The following is a 19,367-nucleotide window of genomic DNA, read 5'->3' on the forward strand; positions in this document are numbered from 1 at the left end:
CCACAGGACTATCTTACGTCTGAGTTTAAGAGTTAAACCAATTGCTCACCCTTCTGCCTCAGCTTATCTGTCAGTTGTGCTGTTAGTGTTTGGTGATGGGAGACTGAGGGTGGAATGGCAGTGTAACACGTCAGTGCCGGCACACTACAGGCCTCAGACAGCTCGTCACTGCTGTCACTGATCCTCTGAACAGGCGCCAAGAGTGAAAGGCGGGCCACTTGGTCCCTGTGGGAGGCACTGTATAGGCATACCCTTTGCACCGTCCAAGCTCGTATTAAATTATGACCTTGGACCAGAAAGCAGGTGAAGAAAAGCCCTGCTTGTAACTATTAATGCGTAGGGAGAAGACCTGAATGGGTCGTCTTTCATTTGTTTTGTTTCCCTCTGTGGCCAGTGGCTGTGTCCTCTGCTGCTGCTGCGTTTGCCGTGGTGCTTTTGAGGGCAGGAGTGCTAAGGAAGAAGTGACATCCGTTAAGGGACTGAGCACATGCTTTACTGAGGTAGAAATTCAGCATGACGTGCTTTATCCATCCATTCGGAGTACATAATTTCATGTTTTTGTCATGGAAAGTTAATCTTTAAAAGTTCATTTGGTGTATGTGTGTGTGTCTGTGTGGAGGTATGCACTGTATACAGATGTATGTGGTCAATGGACAGCTTTTGTGAGTCAGTTCTCTGCTGCCATTATGTGTGTTCTGGGGATCCAACTCAAGTCATCAGGCCTGTGTGGCAAACACTTTGACTCACTGATCCATCTTACCAGCCAGGGTAATTTTTAAAAAATTTTTTAAAATTTTAAAATTGAATTTTTTAAAAATTGTGATAAACATAATTTTGGCCAATTTAACCATTTAAATACAATACTGAGCTACCCCCCTACCCTGAGTCCCTAATTCTAGAACTTTTTTATCCCCTCACTAGAACTCTGACCCTCAGGTAGCAGCTCCCCACTTCCTCTCCTTTTACCTTCCTGGGAATATGGCCCATTTGTTTTGGAGCAATGCATTGCTCCAGTAAGATTCTAATGTGCTAAAACTGTGGACATTTTAGAAACACCAGGCACATTACCTTTTGTAATTGTGTTATATCAGGATCAGTTCTTTGGTTCCCAGTCTTCCAGTTGCATGTGCGTGTCTTTGTGGGACCACTTCTGCTAAGGTTGGCTTATAAGCAGTGCCACAGGGGTGAAGGAGGAGAGCCTTATTACCATGGGGCATCTGCCAGAGTATAGTCAAATCACTCAGATGATCTTCCTATGTAGCCCAGGCTGGCCTTGAATTTGTGATCTTTCTGCCTTGGCCTCCTGCTTGCATCACTACATTTGACTTTAAAAGTGGTTTTGTATACTGTTATTCATTAAGGGAAAAGATAGGTGTGTCTTGAGAACATTGAATTATTCTTAAGTTGTAAATCTGGTTTTTAATACTAGTGCTTGTTTTTGTGCTTCTTCAGGGAAAGAGTACTTCCCTCAAGTTGGTGTCATCTTGTCTAATTTCATCTTGAACTTTTGATTGACAAAACATTTATTGGTGGGGCTATGGAGATGGCTCAGTGGGCAAAGAGCTTGCTGTGCACACATGAGGACCTGAATTTAGATTCACGTCACACACTTAAAAAGCTGGCCACGGTGGTATGTGCTTCTCTTTTCTGGAAAGCAGAGGCAAAATGGTCCAGGGCTTGTTGGCTAGGTAATTGGTAAGCTTCAGTTTCAGCAAGAGACTCTATCTCAAACAATAAGGTGGAGAGTGCTTGAGGAAGACAAGTGTGCATGCTTGTGCTCTCTCTGCCTGAGGTGGTCTTGTATTTGCTCTGGCTGCTTTAAAGCACATTTCCCCCTGGCATCACTTAACATTATGATAAAAAAGTAGTATGTGGAGGTAGAAAGAAATCTATCAAATTCTAGATGGTTATTGGAACAGCTTGCTTCCTCTGTAGTGGGGATTATGTTAGTGTCATGTGGTGGAGGTTAACAAATGACTGCAAGCTTGGTACCTAAAGCAGCAGAGATCTGTGTTCTCATATTTAGAAGGCCCAAGTTCCAAATTGAGAGGACTGTGTTCCCTTCAAGGCCTCCTCTAGCTTCTGCTGGTTGCTGGCACTGTTAGGTCTTCTTGACTTGTGACCACATTAATCTCTGCATCCACAGTCACAGAATGCTAACTCTGTAAACATATTCTGTCTCTGTGCCTCTCAGAATATGTGTGATAGTATTTAGGGCCCATGTGGATAATTCATGTGGATATTTTTACCTCAAGGGCCTCAATAACAATTACTAAGAAGTTTTCCCCAAATAAGGTGACATTCATAAGTCCTGGGGGTTAATGGTGACCATTTTTTTTTTTTGGAGGCTATTATTTTTCATCCCACTAATGGTGAAGTCAGCATTATTTATTATTATTGTTGTTGTAGTTATTATTATTATTATTATTATTATTATTATTATTCTGGGTCTCACTGTGAATCCCTGACTGGCCTGCTATTCTCTTTGTAGACCAGGCTGGCTTTTTAACTCATGGAGATCTGCCGGCTGCTGTCTCTCAGGTGCTGAGATTAAAGCATGCAGCACCATGCATGGCAAAAGTTTTCTTACGTGTTCCTTCATTGGTCCTGGCTTACAGCAAGTGATCAATAATTGTTTTCAAGACTGTGTAGTTTGCACTTGCTCAACAGAGGGCTGTGTTCTCTAAGAAGGTAGCTGAGGGGCCTGAGGAGATGGCTCAGATGGCAAAGTGCTTGCTGTTCAAGCTGGAAGCCAGAGGCCATGTCAGAGATGACTGGGCTTGGTGGACTACCTGTAACCCCACTGTTCAGGAAACAGATAGGGAATCCTTAGAGCAAGTGGGCTAGCTAGACTCCCTGAAATTGTGAGTTCCAGGTTCAGCAATAGACTCTACCTCAATGAATAACGTGGAAAGCAATCCAACAATATACCAGATATCAACCTTGGGCCTCCACATGCATGTGTAAATACATACACACACATACATACACACACATCTCACACACACACTCTACATATATATGCATATTTGAAAACAAAAGACTAATGTAACCCAGCTAGCAGATGGCATACCCGTTGAACACCTTCTACCACTCAGAGTGTTACCTAAATTAACTGCCCTTCTGACAGCAGCTTTTACACGTGGGCGATAATCTCTGCGTTTTAAAGCTGAGACATTTTTCCCAGGGTAGCAGAGTCAGGGACAGTGGATGTGTCCTGGGCTGAAGGTTCAGTTCTTTCCTCCACAGCACAGAATCTGAACCAGACAGATTGAGGGTTGTGTTTCTCTGGGAGGTATAGTTTTCTTTCAGCATTTGACCTGAGCATTGGTTCTGAAAGATGTATCTTTCACCATTGGGTAGCATGAGAACCGACTTCCTCTGACATCAGCTTTGCAGAATGCTATTGTATAATGCTTAGTTTAACATTTTTATTTGATGTAATTTGATATGGTTCATTAGCTAGAGTCGGTTCCAATGAGCTGTTGGTTTTTGTCTTTCTTTTCTTTTAAATCTAAATTTTAGTGTCAGTTATGTTTCAGAAGGACATGCCTTGGCTTCTTGACAAATATGGGCAGTGCTGTATTTGGATTGAAAATTGTACCCCCTACCTGAATGAAATTAAAGTAAGCCACAACAGTAAGTCCTTTCTGGTTAGAGCTTGCATGGTAGGGCCAGGGAACCTAGTAAACATGTTTATTTAAATGTGAGAGATGTCTGCATGCTTCCGATCCCATGTCAGGATTTTTTTTAATAGCACATACATGTAGATATGTGTTTCCTATGCAGTACTTTTACTGCTATGCCCTATTTGCAAGTACAGTAGAGCTGGTGGCTGCTAAAAGGTTTGAATTTCCCATTGGGAATTTGGGGATTCTTTCTCTGTGTTGAGTCAGATAGCATCCAACATTTTGGTACCCCAGGCTTAGTGATAGAGAACAGGACAGCTTTACTTGGCAACGAGTGACATATTTAGTTTTTAGGAAGATAAATAGTTTGGGGATGTGAGCTTTTTTCTTTTGCTAGGGAGTGAGACCAGAACAGACACTGTCACATAGTAAGATATATCTTGGCACTAGAACTCTTTCCAGGTCAGTCAGGCCTGAGTGTGCATATACCTGTTTGATGGTGTAAGAAGTTAGACCCTCAGGGTCTCTCAGTCCTTAGCTCTGCAGCTGGACAGTCGTTCCTGACACTGGAATGACACTGCAGACAGTATGAGGTCAGATGCCCAGAGTGTTTTCTTTGCTTTGTATGAATTTATTTTTGTTTTTTTTTTGAGACAGAGTTTCTCTGTGTGAAGTCCTGGCTGTCCTGGAACTCTCTATGTAGACCAGGCTGGCCTCGAACTCAGAGATCCACCTGCCTCTGTCTCCTGAGTGCTGGGATTAAAGGTGTGCACCACCACTGCACCACCACTGCCTGGCTAGATTGTTAGGTTTTGCTGACATGGGATGGTAGTTCTCTGATCTCTGGTCACATGGCTTTCTTCATCGTCTTGTTGTTCTAATTGCCTTGCAAATTCATTTACTCAGAGCTCCTATTGGGCAACAGTGTCATTCGCCATGCTTGGGCTATATGCCATCAGAGACAGTTATAATTTAATCAGCCCTTGGAGCATTACTTCTACCCCATACAAGTGTCTGGGGTTCTTACTTATGGGGTTGGATGTTGATTTAGAGAGACCATCCTGGACTCAGAGCTCACCAGCTCCACAGTCGTTTTGAAGTAGTTTATGTTGTACATTTGTTGGGAGAGGGCCAAGAGAGGGGCTTGCAGAAGAGAGAAGGCTTGGTTAGCACTGGAAGCTTTGCTTCTAGTCTCTTCTCTGTCTCCATAGTGGCCAGTGGTCATTACTGAACATGAAAAACCTTACCCTGCCCCCCTTTTCATATAAGGGAACTACTGCTAATTCTCTACTTGTCCTCTAGGCCTCAGAGACTCTCAGGAAGCTAAATGGGCAATGGTAAGTGATATTTTAGTCAGGAAGTTGATGCTCAGATTTTTTTTTTTCAGATTAAAGAAAAAAACAAACAAAAAAAAACCCCTCAGTTTCTTAGGCCAAAATAAAAACCACTGTCATTTTACTGAATTTCCAATAAATCTGGTTTGTTCTTAATGTCTTTTGCATTTACTAATTGAAATCAATATTTCCCATTTTTCAATTGATGATACTACTGTGTAAGTTTACAAGTTAAAAAATAATAAGCTAGGTGGTGGTGGTGGTTGACGCCTTTAATCCCAGCATTCGGGAGGCAGAGGCAGGTAGATCTCCCAAGTTTGAGGCCAGCCTGGTCTACAGAGTGGGTTCCAGGACAACCAGGGCTGTTATACAGAGAAAGCCTGTCTTGAAAAACAAGACAAAGCAAAACAAACAAACAAACAAACTATATATATATATATATATATATATATATATATATATGTGTATATATATATACACATATATATATATACACACATATATATGTATGTATGTAATGCAGAGGTGGCGCAGTGGTTGAAAGTACTTGCTACTCTTGCAGAAGATCCAGGTTTGGTTCCCATCACCCATGCAGAAAGCCCTCTCCTGGCTTTCTTAGGAACCAGGCATGACATGGTGTACATACATACATTCAGGCACTCATACATACACATAAAATTAAAATAATCACATATGTATACATATACATATATATGTGAACCCATGAGACCTATGAGGAAGAAGAGGAAGAGTGTAAAAGTTGTTCTCTGACTTTCACATGCATCTCACACGCATAGCCTTAGAAAAAAATAACATATACACATACACACACACATACACTATACACACACACACACACACACATATATGAAATTATGGTAAGCCTAATAGTCATTATTGTGTAGCGACCTTTTGCTGCCCTGTCAGGTGAGTCTTGTGGAGATCTTCCCTTTGGACCTTAGTGTCTTGTCAGCATCTACTTCTATTGTACCATGTTTTCTTTCCAGAGCTGAGCAGCAGTAGGTTTCTCTTGTTTTTAAAGAAAAGGGAGGAATCTTACTGTGTTGCCCAAGTTAAACTCAAACTCCTGACCTCTAGCAGTTCTTTGGCTTCACAAAGAGCTGTGGTTATAGACTCTTGTCGTTCTGCACTGCTTGCCAGCTATTATTACCTCCTGTTCCTCCTCTGCCTTTTCCTCCTCTTTTTAGACAGGTTCTCACTATGTACTGGCTGTCCTGGAACTCCCTGTGTAGAACAGGTCCTTTAACTGTCAAAGCTCTGCTTGCCTTAAAGGTGCACAGCACCATACCTAGTTTGTTTATTTGTTCTTTCTCTTTTTTTTAGATTTATTTTTTCTCTGTCTCTGTGTGTGTGTATGTGTGTGTACCTGTAGAGACTAGAAGAGGGCATGGGATTTCCTGGATCTAGAGTTAGAGGTGATGATTACGAGCTGCCTAAAGTGGGCACTGGGAGCCTAACTTTCATCCCTTGCAAGAGCAGCAAGTGCTCGTAACCACTGCGCCATCATCTCTCCAGCCCCTAACTTCTTCTTTCAGTGATTTCAGTGTCTGACTCTCTTTTACCCTGTACCATACTGGAAGGTCTCCTATTTAGCAGAAAATAGAGAACTATTTCTTTCTTTTCTAATCAAAATCATTCTTCCTTCTAATTTAGTAATGCAGAATTTTGCAGTTGTCTGTTTCCGTGCTAACTGTATACAAGCTCACCTGCAGAACTTACTGTCTGCTGCTGGGTCTTGTTAGTCTTGCTTAAGTTTTCAACCCTCCAGCCTCAGTGTGTGTGCCACAGTGTGTGTGTGGAGGCCAGAGACAGCCTCAGTGTGTGTGCCACAGTGTGTGTGTGGAGGCCAGAGACAGCCTCAGTGTGTGCACAGTGTGTGTGTGGAGGCCAGAGACAGCCTCAGTGTGTGTGCACAGTGTGTGTGTGAAGGCCAGAGACAGCCTCAGTGTGTGCACAGTGTGTGTGTGGAGGCCAGAGACAGCCTCAGTCTGTGTGTGCACAGTGTGTGTGCACAGTGTGTGTGTGTGGAGGCCAGAGACAGCCTCAGTGTGTGCACAGTGTGTGTGTGGAGGCCAGAGACAGCCTCAGTGTGTGTGCACAGTGTGTGTGTGGAGGCCAGAGACAGCCTCAGTGTGTGCACAGTGTGTGTGTGGAGGCCAGAGACAGCCTCAGTGTGTGCACAGTGTGTGTGTGTGTGTGGAGGCCAGAGACAGCCTCAGTGTGTGCACAGTGTGTGTGTGGAGGCCAGAGACAGCCTGCTGGAGTCTGTTTTTGCCTTCTGCTGTGTGAGTCCTGGGGACTGAACTCGGCAGGCTTGGCAGCAAAGCTTTTACTCACATAACTGTCTCACTGGACCTCCCATGTATCTTTTACTATCACATTTACCTCTGGTTTTGTGGACATTGCTACATATAGCAGGTTAATACTGGCATTATTTTGTAATCTTTTTTGGAGAGGTAGGGAATGATTCAGATAAGACATAGTTCAAGGCAAGCTTACTGTGTCATCCTAGAATAACCTTTGACCTTCGTGCCCTCCTCTGGATGGGAATGAGGGGAAGAATTCCGTATCTGATATTTGTTGATTGGAGAATTTTGATGAAGGTTATGGATGTCAATTCTTGTGTTGTGTGGATTAGAGATTTTCTTTAGTGTGCCTTAGTGACTAAAGCTTAATTTGTGGCCAACTCATAGAAATATGTTCAGCTATTTCTCTCTGTCTCTCTGTCTCTCTCTCTCTCTCTCTCTCTGTCTCTCTCTCTGTCTCTCTCTCTCTCTCTCTCTCTCTGTCTCTCTCTCTCTCTCTCTCTCTCTCTCTCAAAATGAGAATGAAGCCAGATAGTGGTGGTTTAACCTGTAATCTCCCAGCACTTGGGAGGCTGAGGCAGGAGGATCATGAGTTCAAGGCCAGCTTGGGCTATATAGCATTACTGTATCTCAACTACAAAATAACAGAGAATAAACAAACAAAAGGCCACGAGAATGACAGTTATGAAGTAAGCAATAGTCCCTGAATTGTCTCTGTCAGGGAACCTAGTTGCAGTTGCTTGTCACACTTTGACCTCCTGGCTTCAGGGAGAAGCAAAGGGTGTATGTTACTGCTTCCTGCATTTTGAGATAGACCTTGAAATGTACTAGTTTTGTGTTTTTTTCCAACTCAAAATCTTTTAATATAAACAAACCATCACAACCCTTTCTTTCTGAAGACTTCAGCCAGCAAGGCATTGTTACATAGCTGATGATGGTAGTCAACATCGTTGAACACCTGTGACCCTGTGATGGGCAGCTCCCGGTTTCTGACTCAGCATCTCTAACACATTCCCAGAGGACGCTGCTTCTGCTGCCAGTGGGAAGCCACATTTTGATAAAGGCTCAAGGTTTTATGTTCCTGAGAAACTGTTTAGACAGGGTATGGTTATGTAGTCCACAGTGATCTTGAATGTGTAATCTTCCTCCCTTTGCCTGCTGACTGCTTACATTATAGACGGTGTTCCTGGGAAGTGTTATATCTGAAATGAAATTCTTCAGAGTATGGCTTCTTAGGTAGTTTGGGGTGCAGTGCCATACCACCTTGGTTACAGAGGAGTTTTGAAGGCTGCTTTTTGTGAGATCATCTAGCATATTGATAAAGCTGGTGAGATGTCTTAGCAAAATAAAGATGTCATGTGGGTCCCATAAAAGGTTGAGCTGAAGCTACCCAGCCTTGTGAGAAGGCCCTGAGGTACTTTGCTTCTGTGAATCTGGACTTGTTAGAAAGTCACAGTACTTGAACGTCACCAGTACCCTGTTCATAGAATAGGAAAAACTAACAAGTTCCACAAAGGATAACAGTTGTTTTGTGGCATCTAGAATGTGAATTTGAATCATATAGTTAGTTTCTTAAGACAGAATTTGTCGCTGTTCAAGTTGGAATCTTGTTAATGTCAATCCTTTAGAGGTTAAGTGGGAACATACTGTTTCATCGTAAGGCTTTCAGGAATGTAGCAAGATTCCCACACACATCTCAATTGAGTGTCTTGACAGGCACAGTATTTCATACATGAGTTAGTTCAAGTATCTTTTTTAAAATTATTTTTTCTAAGGCTGTGTGTGTGTGTGTGTGTGTGTGTGTGTGTGTGTGTGTGTGATGCATGTGGAAGTCAGAGGACAACTTTTACAGTCAGTTCTCTCCTTGTATCACGTAGGTTCTGATTATTAAACTTAGATTGTTAGCCTTGGCAGTAAGTGCCTTTACCTGCTGAGCCACCTTGAGCGCTTATGTGTGTGTGTGTGTGTGTGTGTGTGTGTGTGTGTGTGTGTGTGTGTTGTGCCTCCCCTCCCCATCATCCCCAACCCTTTACTACATGTCTTTTGGAAGCCTTCAGATGAAGGAGAGATTATTCTTCAGCTCAGTTCATAGCCAAGGAGCACCCTCTCATGTTCCTCAGCCTTTCTGCTTGCCTAGTGTATCATGTGTTAGTAAAAACTGTCAAGCTAGCCAATCCATATGCAAAGCAGCTTACCAAGTCCTCCAGGAATGTGGCCTAAGCTCTCTGGCAGCTGGTTTGGATGAGGCACATATGCACTGAGTATTTAATTCTCCTTCAGAAGTGTAGGGTGGTAGCAGTTGCACACAGTGGTATAAGGAGGTGGGAAGCTGCTGGGAAAGTTTGGTTTGGCTCTGCAGCCACTCAGCTACAGCATTAGATTTGCTTTCACAGTTGTGAGGCTCTTTCTACAGCCCTTGTGCCAAGTCACACACAGATCCAGGCTAGCTTCGAGTTCACAGAGATCCGTTTGCCTTTGCTTCCCGAATGCTGGGATTAAAGGTGTGCACCACCACCACCCAGCATCCACAACAACTCTTATAAGGGAAAACATTTAATTGGGATGGCTCCCTTACAGTTCAGAGGTTCAGTCCATCATCATCTTGGTGGGTTGTGGTAGTGTGCAGGCAGACATGGTGCTGGAGAAGTAGCTGAGAGTTCTACATCTTTACAGGCAGGCAACAGGAAGTGAATTGAGTCACTGGGCAGTATCTTGAGCATATATGAGACTTCAAAGCTCACTTCCACAGTGACACAGTTGTCCAACAAGGCCATACCTACTCCAACAAAGCCACACCTTCTGATAGTGCTCTAACCTTTGGGGGCCATTTTCTTTCAAACCACCACATTCCACTCCCTGGACCCCAAAGGCTGGTAGCCATATCATAATGCACAAATGCATTAAGTCCAACTTGGAAGGACCCCATAGTCTATAACAGTCTCAAACTTGTTTCAAAGTCCAAATTCCAGAATCTCTTCTGAGACTCATGACAATCTTTTTAACTGTAATCCCCCTGTAAAATCAAAATAAAAAACCAGACCACATACTTCCAACATATAATGGCACAGGATATACATTACCATTCCAAAACATAGAGAAGGGAACATAATGAGAAAACACTGGACCACAACAAGCCTGAAAACCAGCTGGGCAAACTCCAAACTCTACATCTCCATGTCTGATGTCAAAGTGCTCTTCAGATCTCCAACGCCTTTCAGCTTTGTTGACTGCAACACACTTCTTTCTCTTGTGCTGGTTCCGCTCCCTGTTAGCAGCTCTCCTCAGCAGATATCCCACGGCTCTGGCATCTCCAACATCTTGGGGTGTGCAAGGCAATCCAGGCTTCACCACAGCTTCACACAATGGCCCCTCCAGGCTTCCATTCAGGGACACCTCCGACACATGCCTGATCTCAGCGGCTTTCCTTAGACTCAGAGGCAAATTCCAAAACCCTTTCTATTTTTAACTCTAGAACCATGTGGCTGAAACTGCCAAGTTCTGCTTTCTGGGGCTGGAACTTGGCCCTTCATTCATTTACATCTTCACTAGCTCTCTGTTTTCCATCACTGCCTAAACTTGGTTGTCCTTGAACTTGCTCTGTAGACCAGGCCAATCTCAAACTCAGAGATCTTCCAGCCTCTGCCTTCTGAGTGCTGGGATTGAAGGTGTGCCCCACCACACTTGTCTCTAAGCTTTTCTTTAGTTCCTTTTCACAAGTTAGAAATTTAGATGGGTGGGATCTTGCCCTGAGGTCACCACTCCCTTTATTCCATTTCTTAATGTGTTTATCTCCTAGAACATAGGACTTAGCTCCATTTTCCTGGTGCTCCTTTTCTTCTCAGATTGTACATTCTGTATTTTTCCTTGCTCAGTTGCACCTTTTCATTATAAATCTTTGTAACCATACAACAGAATCTATACTAGGCCATTTTGAGATTTTCCCTGCCAACAGAATTAATCCAAAACTCTTCACTTTAGCCACAGGCAAACTTTTTGGACAAGGGCAAAAAGCAGCCATATTCTTCACCAAAATATCCCAAGATTGATTTCTAGGCAACATACTAAAATTCTTCTCCTCTGAAACCTCTTGAGCCATCATCCCTCCCACAGTTCAAATCATTATCAGCACCATTGTTTTCCATGCTCCTACTAGTATGGCCTACTAAGCAGTGCTTAAAGCATTATACTACTTTCCTAGCCCAAAGTACCAAAGCCCAAATTCCTCTTAACAAAAACATGGTCAAGCCTGTCACAGCAATACCTCAGTTCCTGGTACCAACTTCTGTCTTAGTCAGTGTTCTATTGCTGCGAAGAGACAGCATGACCACAGCAACTCTTATAAAGGAAAACATTTAATTGAGATGGCAGCTCACAGTTTCAGAGGTTCAGTCCATTATCATCATGGTGGGATATGGCGGTGTGCAGGCAGACATGGTGCTGGAGAAGTAGCTGAAAGTCCTACATCTTTCAGGCTATAGGAAGTGAACTGAGACATTAGATTACCATAGTCCACCTCCACTGTGACACACTTCCTCCAATGAGACCACACCTACTCCCACAGAGCCACACCTCCTAATAGTGCCACTCCCTTTGGGGAGGGGCATTTTCTTTCAAACCACCACAGTTTCCCTACTCTTTTATTAGTAAATTTTATTCTTTGGCAGTTGTGTGCATGTATGTAGTGCATTCAGGTTGCTGTCCCTTTGCCCTCTCTTAACTCCTTCCCTCCCCTGCCAGTTTCTTTTCTTTCTTACAATTTCTTACAATTTTAGTATATTGCCTAGAAATCAATCTTGGGATATTTTGATGATGTAACCAATCCGTGACTTTTTGTTTTGTTTTGTGCTCCACAGAGTTTAACTAGAACATTCCCAGTGACCTTGTGTTTGGAGCTATTCATTAAAGCCTGATGGGCTCACCAGTGGCTCTACAGCTGGGGTTTACATTTCCCCTTTAGTTGCTGGTAGTTTAGAAGTACGTGGTAGGGCTTCTGAGTCAATCTCTATCCATACTTGACTGTAAGGCAGCCCTGATGTGTATGGGCCCAGTGCCAGTAGATGCAGTTTCTGTGAATTCATGATCATCGTCATCCTGTGTCCTGTTTAGGAGTTAAGTTCTGCAGCCCTTTACCCTATCCTCTGGTTCTTTGTATATTCTTTTCTACTCCCTCTTCCAAAATGTTCCCTGAGCCTTAAGGTTTTGTACAAATGTCTTGTTTAGGGCTGACTATTCAAATGTCCTTTGTAGATGTAACCAACCGTCTTATTAAATAAGAAACCCAGAACCAATGCAAAGAAGAAAGCCAAGAGATCAGAGCTAAGAGCCTTATGCGTCTGCTGCAGCTAGCCTCTTCAGCCAAGAGAGACCTACTTGCTGAGTGTTTGTCTTTATATAGACTTTCTGTTCTGCCTTCTCATTGGTTGTAAACCCAACCACCTGACCGCCTCGTCACTGCTTGTTTGTATAGACCTCCAGATCTTCTATGGTTGGTATTGAGATTAAATGCGTTTGTCTCCAATGCTGGCTGTATCCTTGAACACACAGAGATCTACCTAGTTCTGTCTACCAAGTGCTGGGATTAAAGGCGTGTGCCACCACCGCCCAGCTCTGCTATGTGGCTCTAATAGCTCTGACCCCCGGGCAACTTTATTTATTAACATACAAATAAAATCACATTTCAGTACAAGTAAAATACCACCATAGTCCTTCATTCCTAGTCTCTGTATTTACCTCTGTTTGCTACAAAGAGATTTAAGTATGAGAGTGTAAAGAATGGGATCACCTCCAGGTGGAGAGACGCCTTTGTCTAAGCCATTAAAGTTTAATCCAGAAGGACAAGCCAGGGACCTAGCCAAGGACCACTCCCAGGAAGGCAGGTTCATCTCAAGATAATGTACTTTTCCTTTCTAGAATTTCTGCCCCTTAGTACACTCCTCATGAGCTGCCATGATCTTTGGCTGGGTCTGCCAGCCCTTTCTTCTTTTTTCTTTCAGATGCTGGCCAGAGCCCAAGTATGCTTTTAAACTCAAACTAATGCTTTGGGCCTCCTTGCTCTTTCTAAAGCTCTCTTCCCTGTTGTGTGCCTGCCTGCTGCCAGGTGGCTGACCTCCATGCATCCCTATCTGAGACACATGGCTTTTGTTCTTTCTCTCTCCGTTTCTCCCCCTCCTTTCCTGGCAGCTGCAAGATTTACAGCTTGCCTGCTCTGGGGGTTTTCTTTTTAAACTGTAATGACTTGTCCTTAAGATTCTATGTGAGTCTGCTCTTTGCCCCTGAGCTTCCCTTTGTGTCCTTTCTTAAGTTCTTTTATTAATAAGATGAAGAACCCCAAGAGGGGACCCTGATTTCCCTTATATTGTGTTGGCTCCATTGGACCTTCCCAAGATTTCTGGTGATACTTCTTTCCTACCTTTTAATTCTTAAATCATAGTGGACCCTAGACAGTGTCAAGAGTAGCCTTTGTCTATGGGTATAAGTATTTATTTATTTTAAATATAAGTATTTAAAAAGCAGTTTGATGCTTTCCAGTTTAGCTAAGCAGCAATAGTAGGTTACTCTTAGAGCTCAGGACCTCTAGGTTTCTGCCCAGGTTTGACGGCTGTCTTCTTGGGAAGTAGGCCCCGCAGCCAGCCAGAGAATGTGCTGCTGCATCCATAACTGCGGCACCACTGCTGCCCTGCTGGGCACACCTTACCTGGTTAGTTGATGTTGTAGTTCACGCGGGGGCGGGGTTGAGACTGTTGATATGGCTGGGTGGTGGTGGCACACGCCTTTAATCCAGCATGTGGGAGGCAGAGACAGGCAGATCCCTGTGAGTTTGAGGCCAGCCTGGTCTACATAGTGAGTTCTAGGACAGCCAGGACTACACAGAGAAACCCTGTCTCAAAAAGCAAAAGCAAACAAAAGACTGTTGATAACCTTTACTCTCCCAATAGCCAGTTAACTTTGATTATTGCTTTGTTTATAGTACAGCATTGACCATCTTATTACTGATTCAACTTATTTTTTCTTTCTTTTTCTTTTTTTTGAGAGTCTCAGGGTCTGAGGGTTTTACTTTGTAGCCCTGGCTGGCCTTGAACTTGCTTTTATCTACCTGCCTTTGCCTCATGAGTGTTGAGATTATATATGTGGGCCACGATACCCAGCTCAACTTTTATTCGTGAAATTTAGATTAAAATTTTAAATTACCATATGTATAATCCTTGCCTTTAAATTTTTTTTTATTTTATGGTATTAGAGATTGAACTCAGGACTTCAAATATATTAGGCAAGTGATCTACAATTAATCTCTACTATCCTGCCGTTCATTAACTTCTATATCTTGATCTTAGCAAAAGGATAATAAGTGATAATTAAAAACTTCTTTTTAAGATTTATTTTATGTGCATGAAAGTATGAATATATGTCTATACATCACGGGCATGCCTGGTGCTCTTAGATGCCTGAAGAAGGCCTTTAATCCTCTGGAACTATAGTTACAGATAGTTGTGAACTGCTGTTTGGGTTCTGGGTACTGAACTTCTGTCCTCTGCAGGAGCAACAAGCACTCCATCCATCTCTCCAGCTCTGTTATATATTTTTCTGAAGCCTCCTTTTTTTCCTCACAGAATTTTTAAAGTTTTATTATATGGGTATGGTTGTTTTGTCTACATTTCTATATATGTACCGTGTGTGCGTGGTACTCGGGGTTCAAAAGAGGACATCGGATCCCCTGAACTAGAGTTTCCAACAGTTGTTAGCTCCATGTGGCTGCTAGGAATCAAACCCAGGTCTTCTGCATGAGCAGCCGGTGATCTTAATCTCTGAGCTGCTCTCCAGGCCCAATTTGTAATTTTCAAACATTTATTATTATTGTACATGTGTCCATGCTGTAAATGTGAGTGTTTTTGTCACAGCATGTTTGTTAAGATCATCTTTGGGGTATCATTTCTCTCCTTCTGCCTTTACATGATTTTGGAGAATCAGACTCAGGCCTCCAGGCTTGTATGGCAAACACTTTTACCTGTGGAGCCATCTCGTTGGTCTGAAGTGATTATTTTTGTTTTATTTTTAATTTTATTTTGAGATTTGAGGAGACTACCTAATTCTACTGAAAAGAGAACTGAAAGTTATTCAGAGTATAAAATTGCTGTGGGTGACGGAGCTAACGATAGCTGCCCAGTCAGTCGGATCTGCTGTGCTGTGTGTCTGTCTGCTGTGCTGTGTGTCTGCTGTGCTGTGTGTCTGCTGTGCTGTGTGTCTTCTGTGCTGTGTGTCTGTCTGCTGTGCTGTGTGCTTGTGTTCTGTCACCGCCTAACACTGTGAGGAACATCGATTCGTTTGGGGACATAGTTTATATAAGCAGATAGTAGATCTATACTATATTTGTGAGCTAAAAAGAAATTTGATTTCTTCGCTGTAGGACCTGGTTTATTGTATTGGAGGCCATCCAAGTTCTCCAGCCACCAACTACTGTGAGCTCATTTTTTGACAGTACAGGACAGAGCTGTTCTGCTGATGGTTCATCTGTGAGCTAATCATACCCTGCTTGTTTTTGACGCCTGGTAATATGTGCTTTAATTGCAGGTCACTGAAGCCAAACTAATTGCTTGTTGGGCACTTAGATTGTCTTTTTAATTTGTGGCATAATAGCTCTTTTAACGGAAGCACACAACATATTGTTATCCAAGTAGTAGAACTCATTAGTATCATCCTAGACACAACAGAAAGCCTGATTTTGTTCATGATTTAGCTCCTGAAAGAAAATGGAAAGACATTTCAGACAGATGTAATTAATGAATACTGTTTTTTAAGTGTGCCTTTGTATCCATTTCAGCAACTATACATAAAATGCTTGCTATGCTTTAAAATGCTTGCTATGCTTTATAGCCATGTGTGTGGGGTCTATGCACACGTGTGTATGAGAGACAGGCTGTGTGGCCAGGTGAGTGAGTGTACCTGTGTACGTGTGGAGGCCAGAGGACGATATTGGGTATCCCTCTTGCTGGTAACCAGCAAGCCCCAGTGACCCCCTATTCCCCATAGTGCTGGTGTTATAGGTATGTGCAGCCACAGCTGGCGTTATCCATGGATGCTGGGGATTTGAATTCAGGTTCTCAGGCTTGCATAGCAAATATTCTTACCCATTGAGCCATCTCCCTAGCCCCATGATAACTTTCTTTATCAAGGATTGTTTTGTTTTGTGCTTCAGATATGTTTTACATGACAATAATAATGTGAATATTTGAAGACAGTTACTTACTTCAGTTTTTAGGATTTACCCTATACCCAGTAACTTTGTATTTCATTAAAAAAATAAAAATAAAAATAAATGAATGTCATTCTCCTCTCACAAATATGACTGTATAGGAACCTTTTCATATGTTGGTAAGGAGTTGGTATTTGTTTTCTCATTGTTTCTTTGGACTAACTAGTAGGACAGTGCTCCACACAGGGTTTTCTTTCAACTTTTCATTAAAAATTTCGTTAATCTAGTTGGTATTTTTTGAGAAACTACTGAGTACCTGGAATTGTTGTAGGTGTTGGAGATACCACAATTTGTATTTTTATCTTTATGATAAATATTTAGCTCAAGAGGAAAAAAAATCTCTGAAGTGAATTTTAAGAATCCTAATTTTTTTTTTTTTTTTTTTTAGAAATAGAATAAGCACACTTGTTATTTCTCTATTGCTGTGAGAAAATAACACCATGACCTAGGCATGTGAGAAAACACCACGACCTAGGCAGCCTATAGAAGAAAGCACTTAATTGGGCTAATGGTTTCAGAGTGTTGGAGTCCGTGATGGCAGAACAAAGGACACATAGTGGCGGGAATGTGCACTTAGGGAGCAGAGAGAGCACACGGGTCATGGCATAAGTTTTTCTTCCTACAAGACCACAGCTCTTACTCCTCAAACATTTCCACTAGCAGAGGACTGTGCAATTAAACAGGAGCCCATGGAGGCCATTCTTATCCAAACCACACAGTGACAAGTAGCTTCTGCTAACATTTTAATAGATTTTTTTAAAATAAATTAGTTTGTTACCTGTGTGTTTGTTTTTCTTTTGGTAGGTTATTTCTTATGAGGGTCATGGACATTCCCTATCTGAACTTGGAAGGGCCAGACTGTGAGTATACTTTGATTTCCCCATTGCGTCTTTGCTGTCAGAGTGAAATCCGAAAGGGTTACCTGGAAAAAAGTGCTGACAAAAGAGCTTTTTTACTTAAACATGGGCAGTGGTTTGTGGTTGGTCGGGATTGCATACTTAAAAGTTCAGGGGACCCTTGGGCCTTCATTACATTTTCCAGGCTATATAAATATGTCTCATAGCCTGGAAAAATATATGTTCATAGTTTCATCCTCCACAAAGTAGAATCATTTCCAATACATACTTAAAATATGCTGTCTATATCAGTAATTTGTTAAATTTTCTGTTTTCTAGTTACTTATGCATATATTTAAGTTTAGCAAGTTAATTTTTTTAATGAAATTGTTGTGGGTTCCCTGACATATAAGAACAGTCTGCTAATGCCTGGGTGTGGAAATGTACAGCTGGAATCCCAGCACTTGGGAACAGAGGCAGGATTACTGTGTCTATGTGTCAGCTGTGTCTACATAGTGGTAAGACTTCTACTGATCCTCTTAGGAGTTGTTTGGTAACCATGAAACATCTGTGTTAATTCTTCAAGGCAGTATGGGCTAGTTTAATTAAAGAATCCATACTTGCCAAGTGTGGTGGTGCATGCTTAGAATCCTTACATTCTGTGGGCTGAGGCAATCAGAAAGTCACTGACTTGCCTGGTCCCTTGCTAGAAGCCAGCCTTGGCTATTGTTCCTCAGGAGCTGTTCACCTTGTTCTTTGAGACCCAGTGTCCACCTGGAGCTCACTGATTAGGATAGACTATTGGCCAGAGAGTCCCAGGGACAGATAGTCCTGTCTACCCCTCCCCAGTACAGGCACTTGGAGCATACTCCTCCATGTCTACCTTTTTATGGGGTCTGGAGGCCAGGCACAGGCCTCATGTCTGTGTGGCAAGTGTCTCGGTGACTGAGCTGGCCCCTTGCCAGTGCTCGGATCATGTCTTAACTCTCGTCCTTTTGCCACTTTTGTAGTGCAGCCTAAACGTGATCATGTTCTCCACGTGACATTCCCCAAAGAGTGGAAAACCAGTGACCTTTACCAGCTCTTCAGCGCCTTTGGTGAGTAGAGAAAGGTTGTGACAACTGTTTGAAGGTTTGCCTTTGTCCTGTTGTAGAGATGGTCAGAAGGAGAGGGTGTAAAGGATTTCTGAGTCCAGTCACGGCCTTGTTCTGTTCTAATGTGATCTGAGGTGCAATGTGTAACCCTTGCTGACAGTTAGATGGACCGTCACTGTGACTGCCTTACTGCTGATGAGCGAAACAAACCTAAATCAGGGGAAAGAATTTTTAAGATTAAATTCAGAGAGACTGTTTAATACTGACAAGTAGACTCTACATGAGATTAATACTGAAAGTAACAAACACAGATGTCTGAGCAGACCAAGGCTCCAGATGTGTGTAAGGTAGGCAGTTTCTCTCATTCTTTTTTTTTATATTAAAAGTCAAATATTTATGTATGTATCATTGAAGGGTTGAAGATGGCACTCGGTCGTAGAGGGCCCTGGATTCCATCCCTAGCATTGCCATAAAGAAAGTGAACAAAATGGGTTGGGGATTTAGCTCAGTGGTAAAGCGCTTGCCTAGCAAGCACAAGGCCCTGGGTTCGGTCCTCAGCTCCGAGAAAAAAAAAAGAAAGTAAACAAAACCTCAGTTAACATTTACTACTAAGTGATAAGTAATAAAGACTTCGAAAAATTGAAAATATTAAGATCCAGATTAAATCTTTGATAACCTAATTCTTAGGTCATAGATCATGTGGTTAGACCTATCAGGGTTTGTGAATGTACAGGTTTGTTATTTTAACGAGTGAAGTATTGAAGCTGTATATTCTCTTTGGTGGAATAAAGTGAAAGTGGAAACTGGCCAGTAGTAGGATGCCTAGTAATACTTGTATATCCTCAAAAGATTTAACTGTGCAGACATTTAAGAGAATAATCACAGGCTGATGAGATGGCT

The 19,367-nt window shown here is 42.4% G+C and overlaps 1 protein-coding gene across 1 annotated transcript in view; it reads left to right on the plus strand.

Annotated features, from left to right (window-relative positions):
* Nucleotides 1–19,367, plus strand: part of Parn (poly(A)-specific ribonuclease) — a 183,105-nt gene that overhangs the window by 38,547 nt on the left and 125,191 nt on the right. The window contains exons 19-20 of the mRNA XM_059269961.1: nucleotides 17,342–17,397; nucleotides 18,384–18,470. Of these exons, the coding sequence (XP_059125944.1) occupies nucleotides 17,342–17,397; nucleotides 18,384–18,470 (143 nt within the window). The remainder of the gene's footprint in view (nucleotides 1–17,341; nucleotides 17,398–18,383; nucleotides 18,471–19,367) is intronic.

This window comes from Peromyscus eremicus, chromosome 8a, assembly GCF_949786415.1.
Source record: "Peromyscus eremicus chromosome 8a, PerEre_H2_v1, whole genome shotgun sequence".
In the NCBI taxonomy this organism is placed as follows: domain Eukaryota; kingdom Metazoa; phylum Chordata; class Mammalia; order Rodentia; family Cricetidae; genus Peromyscus; species Peromyscus eremicus.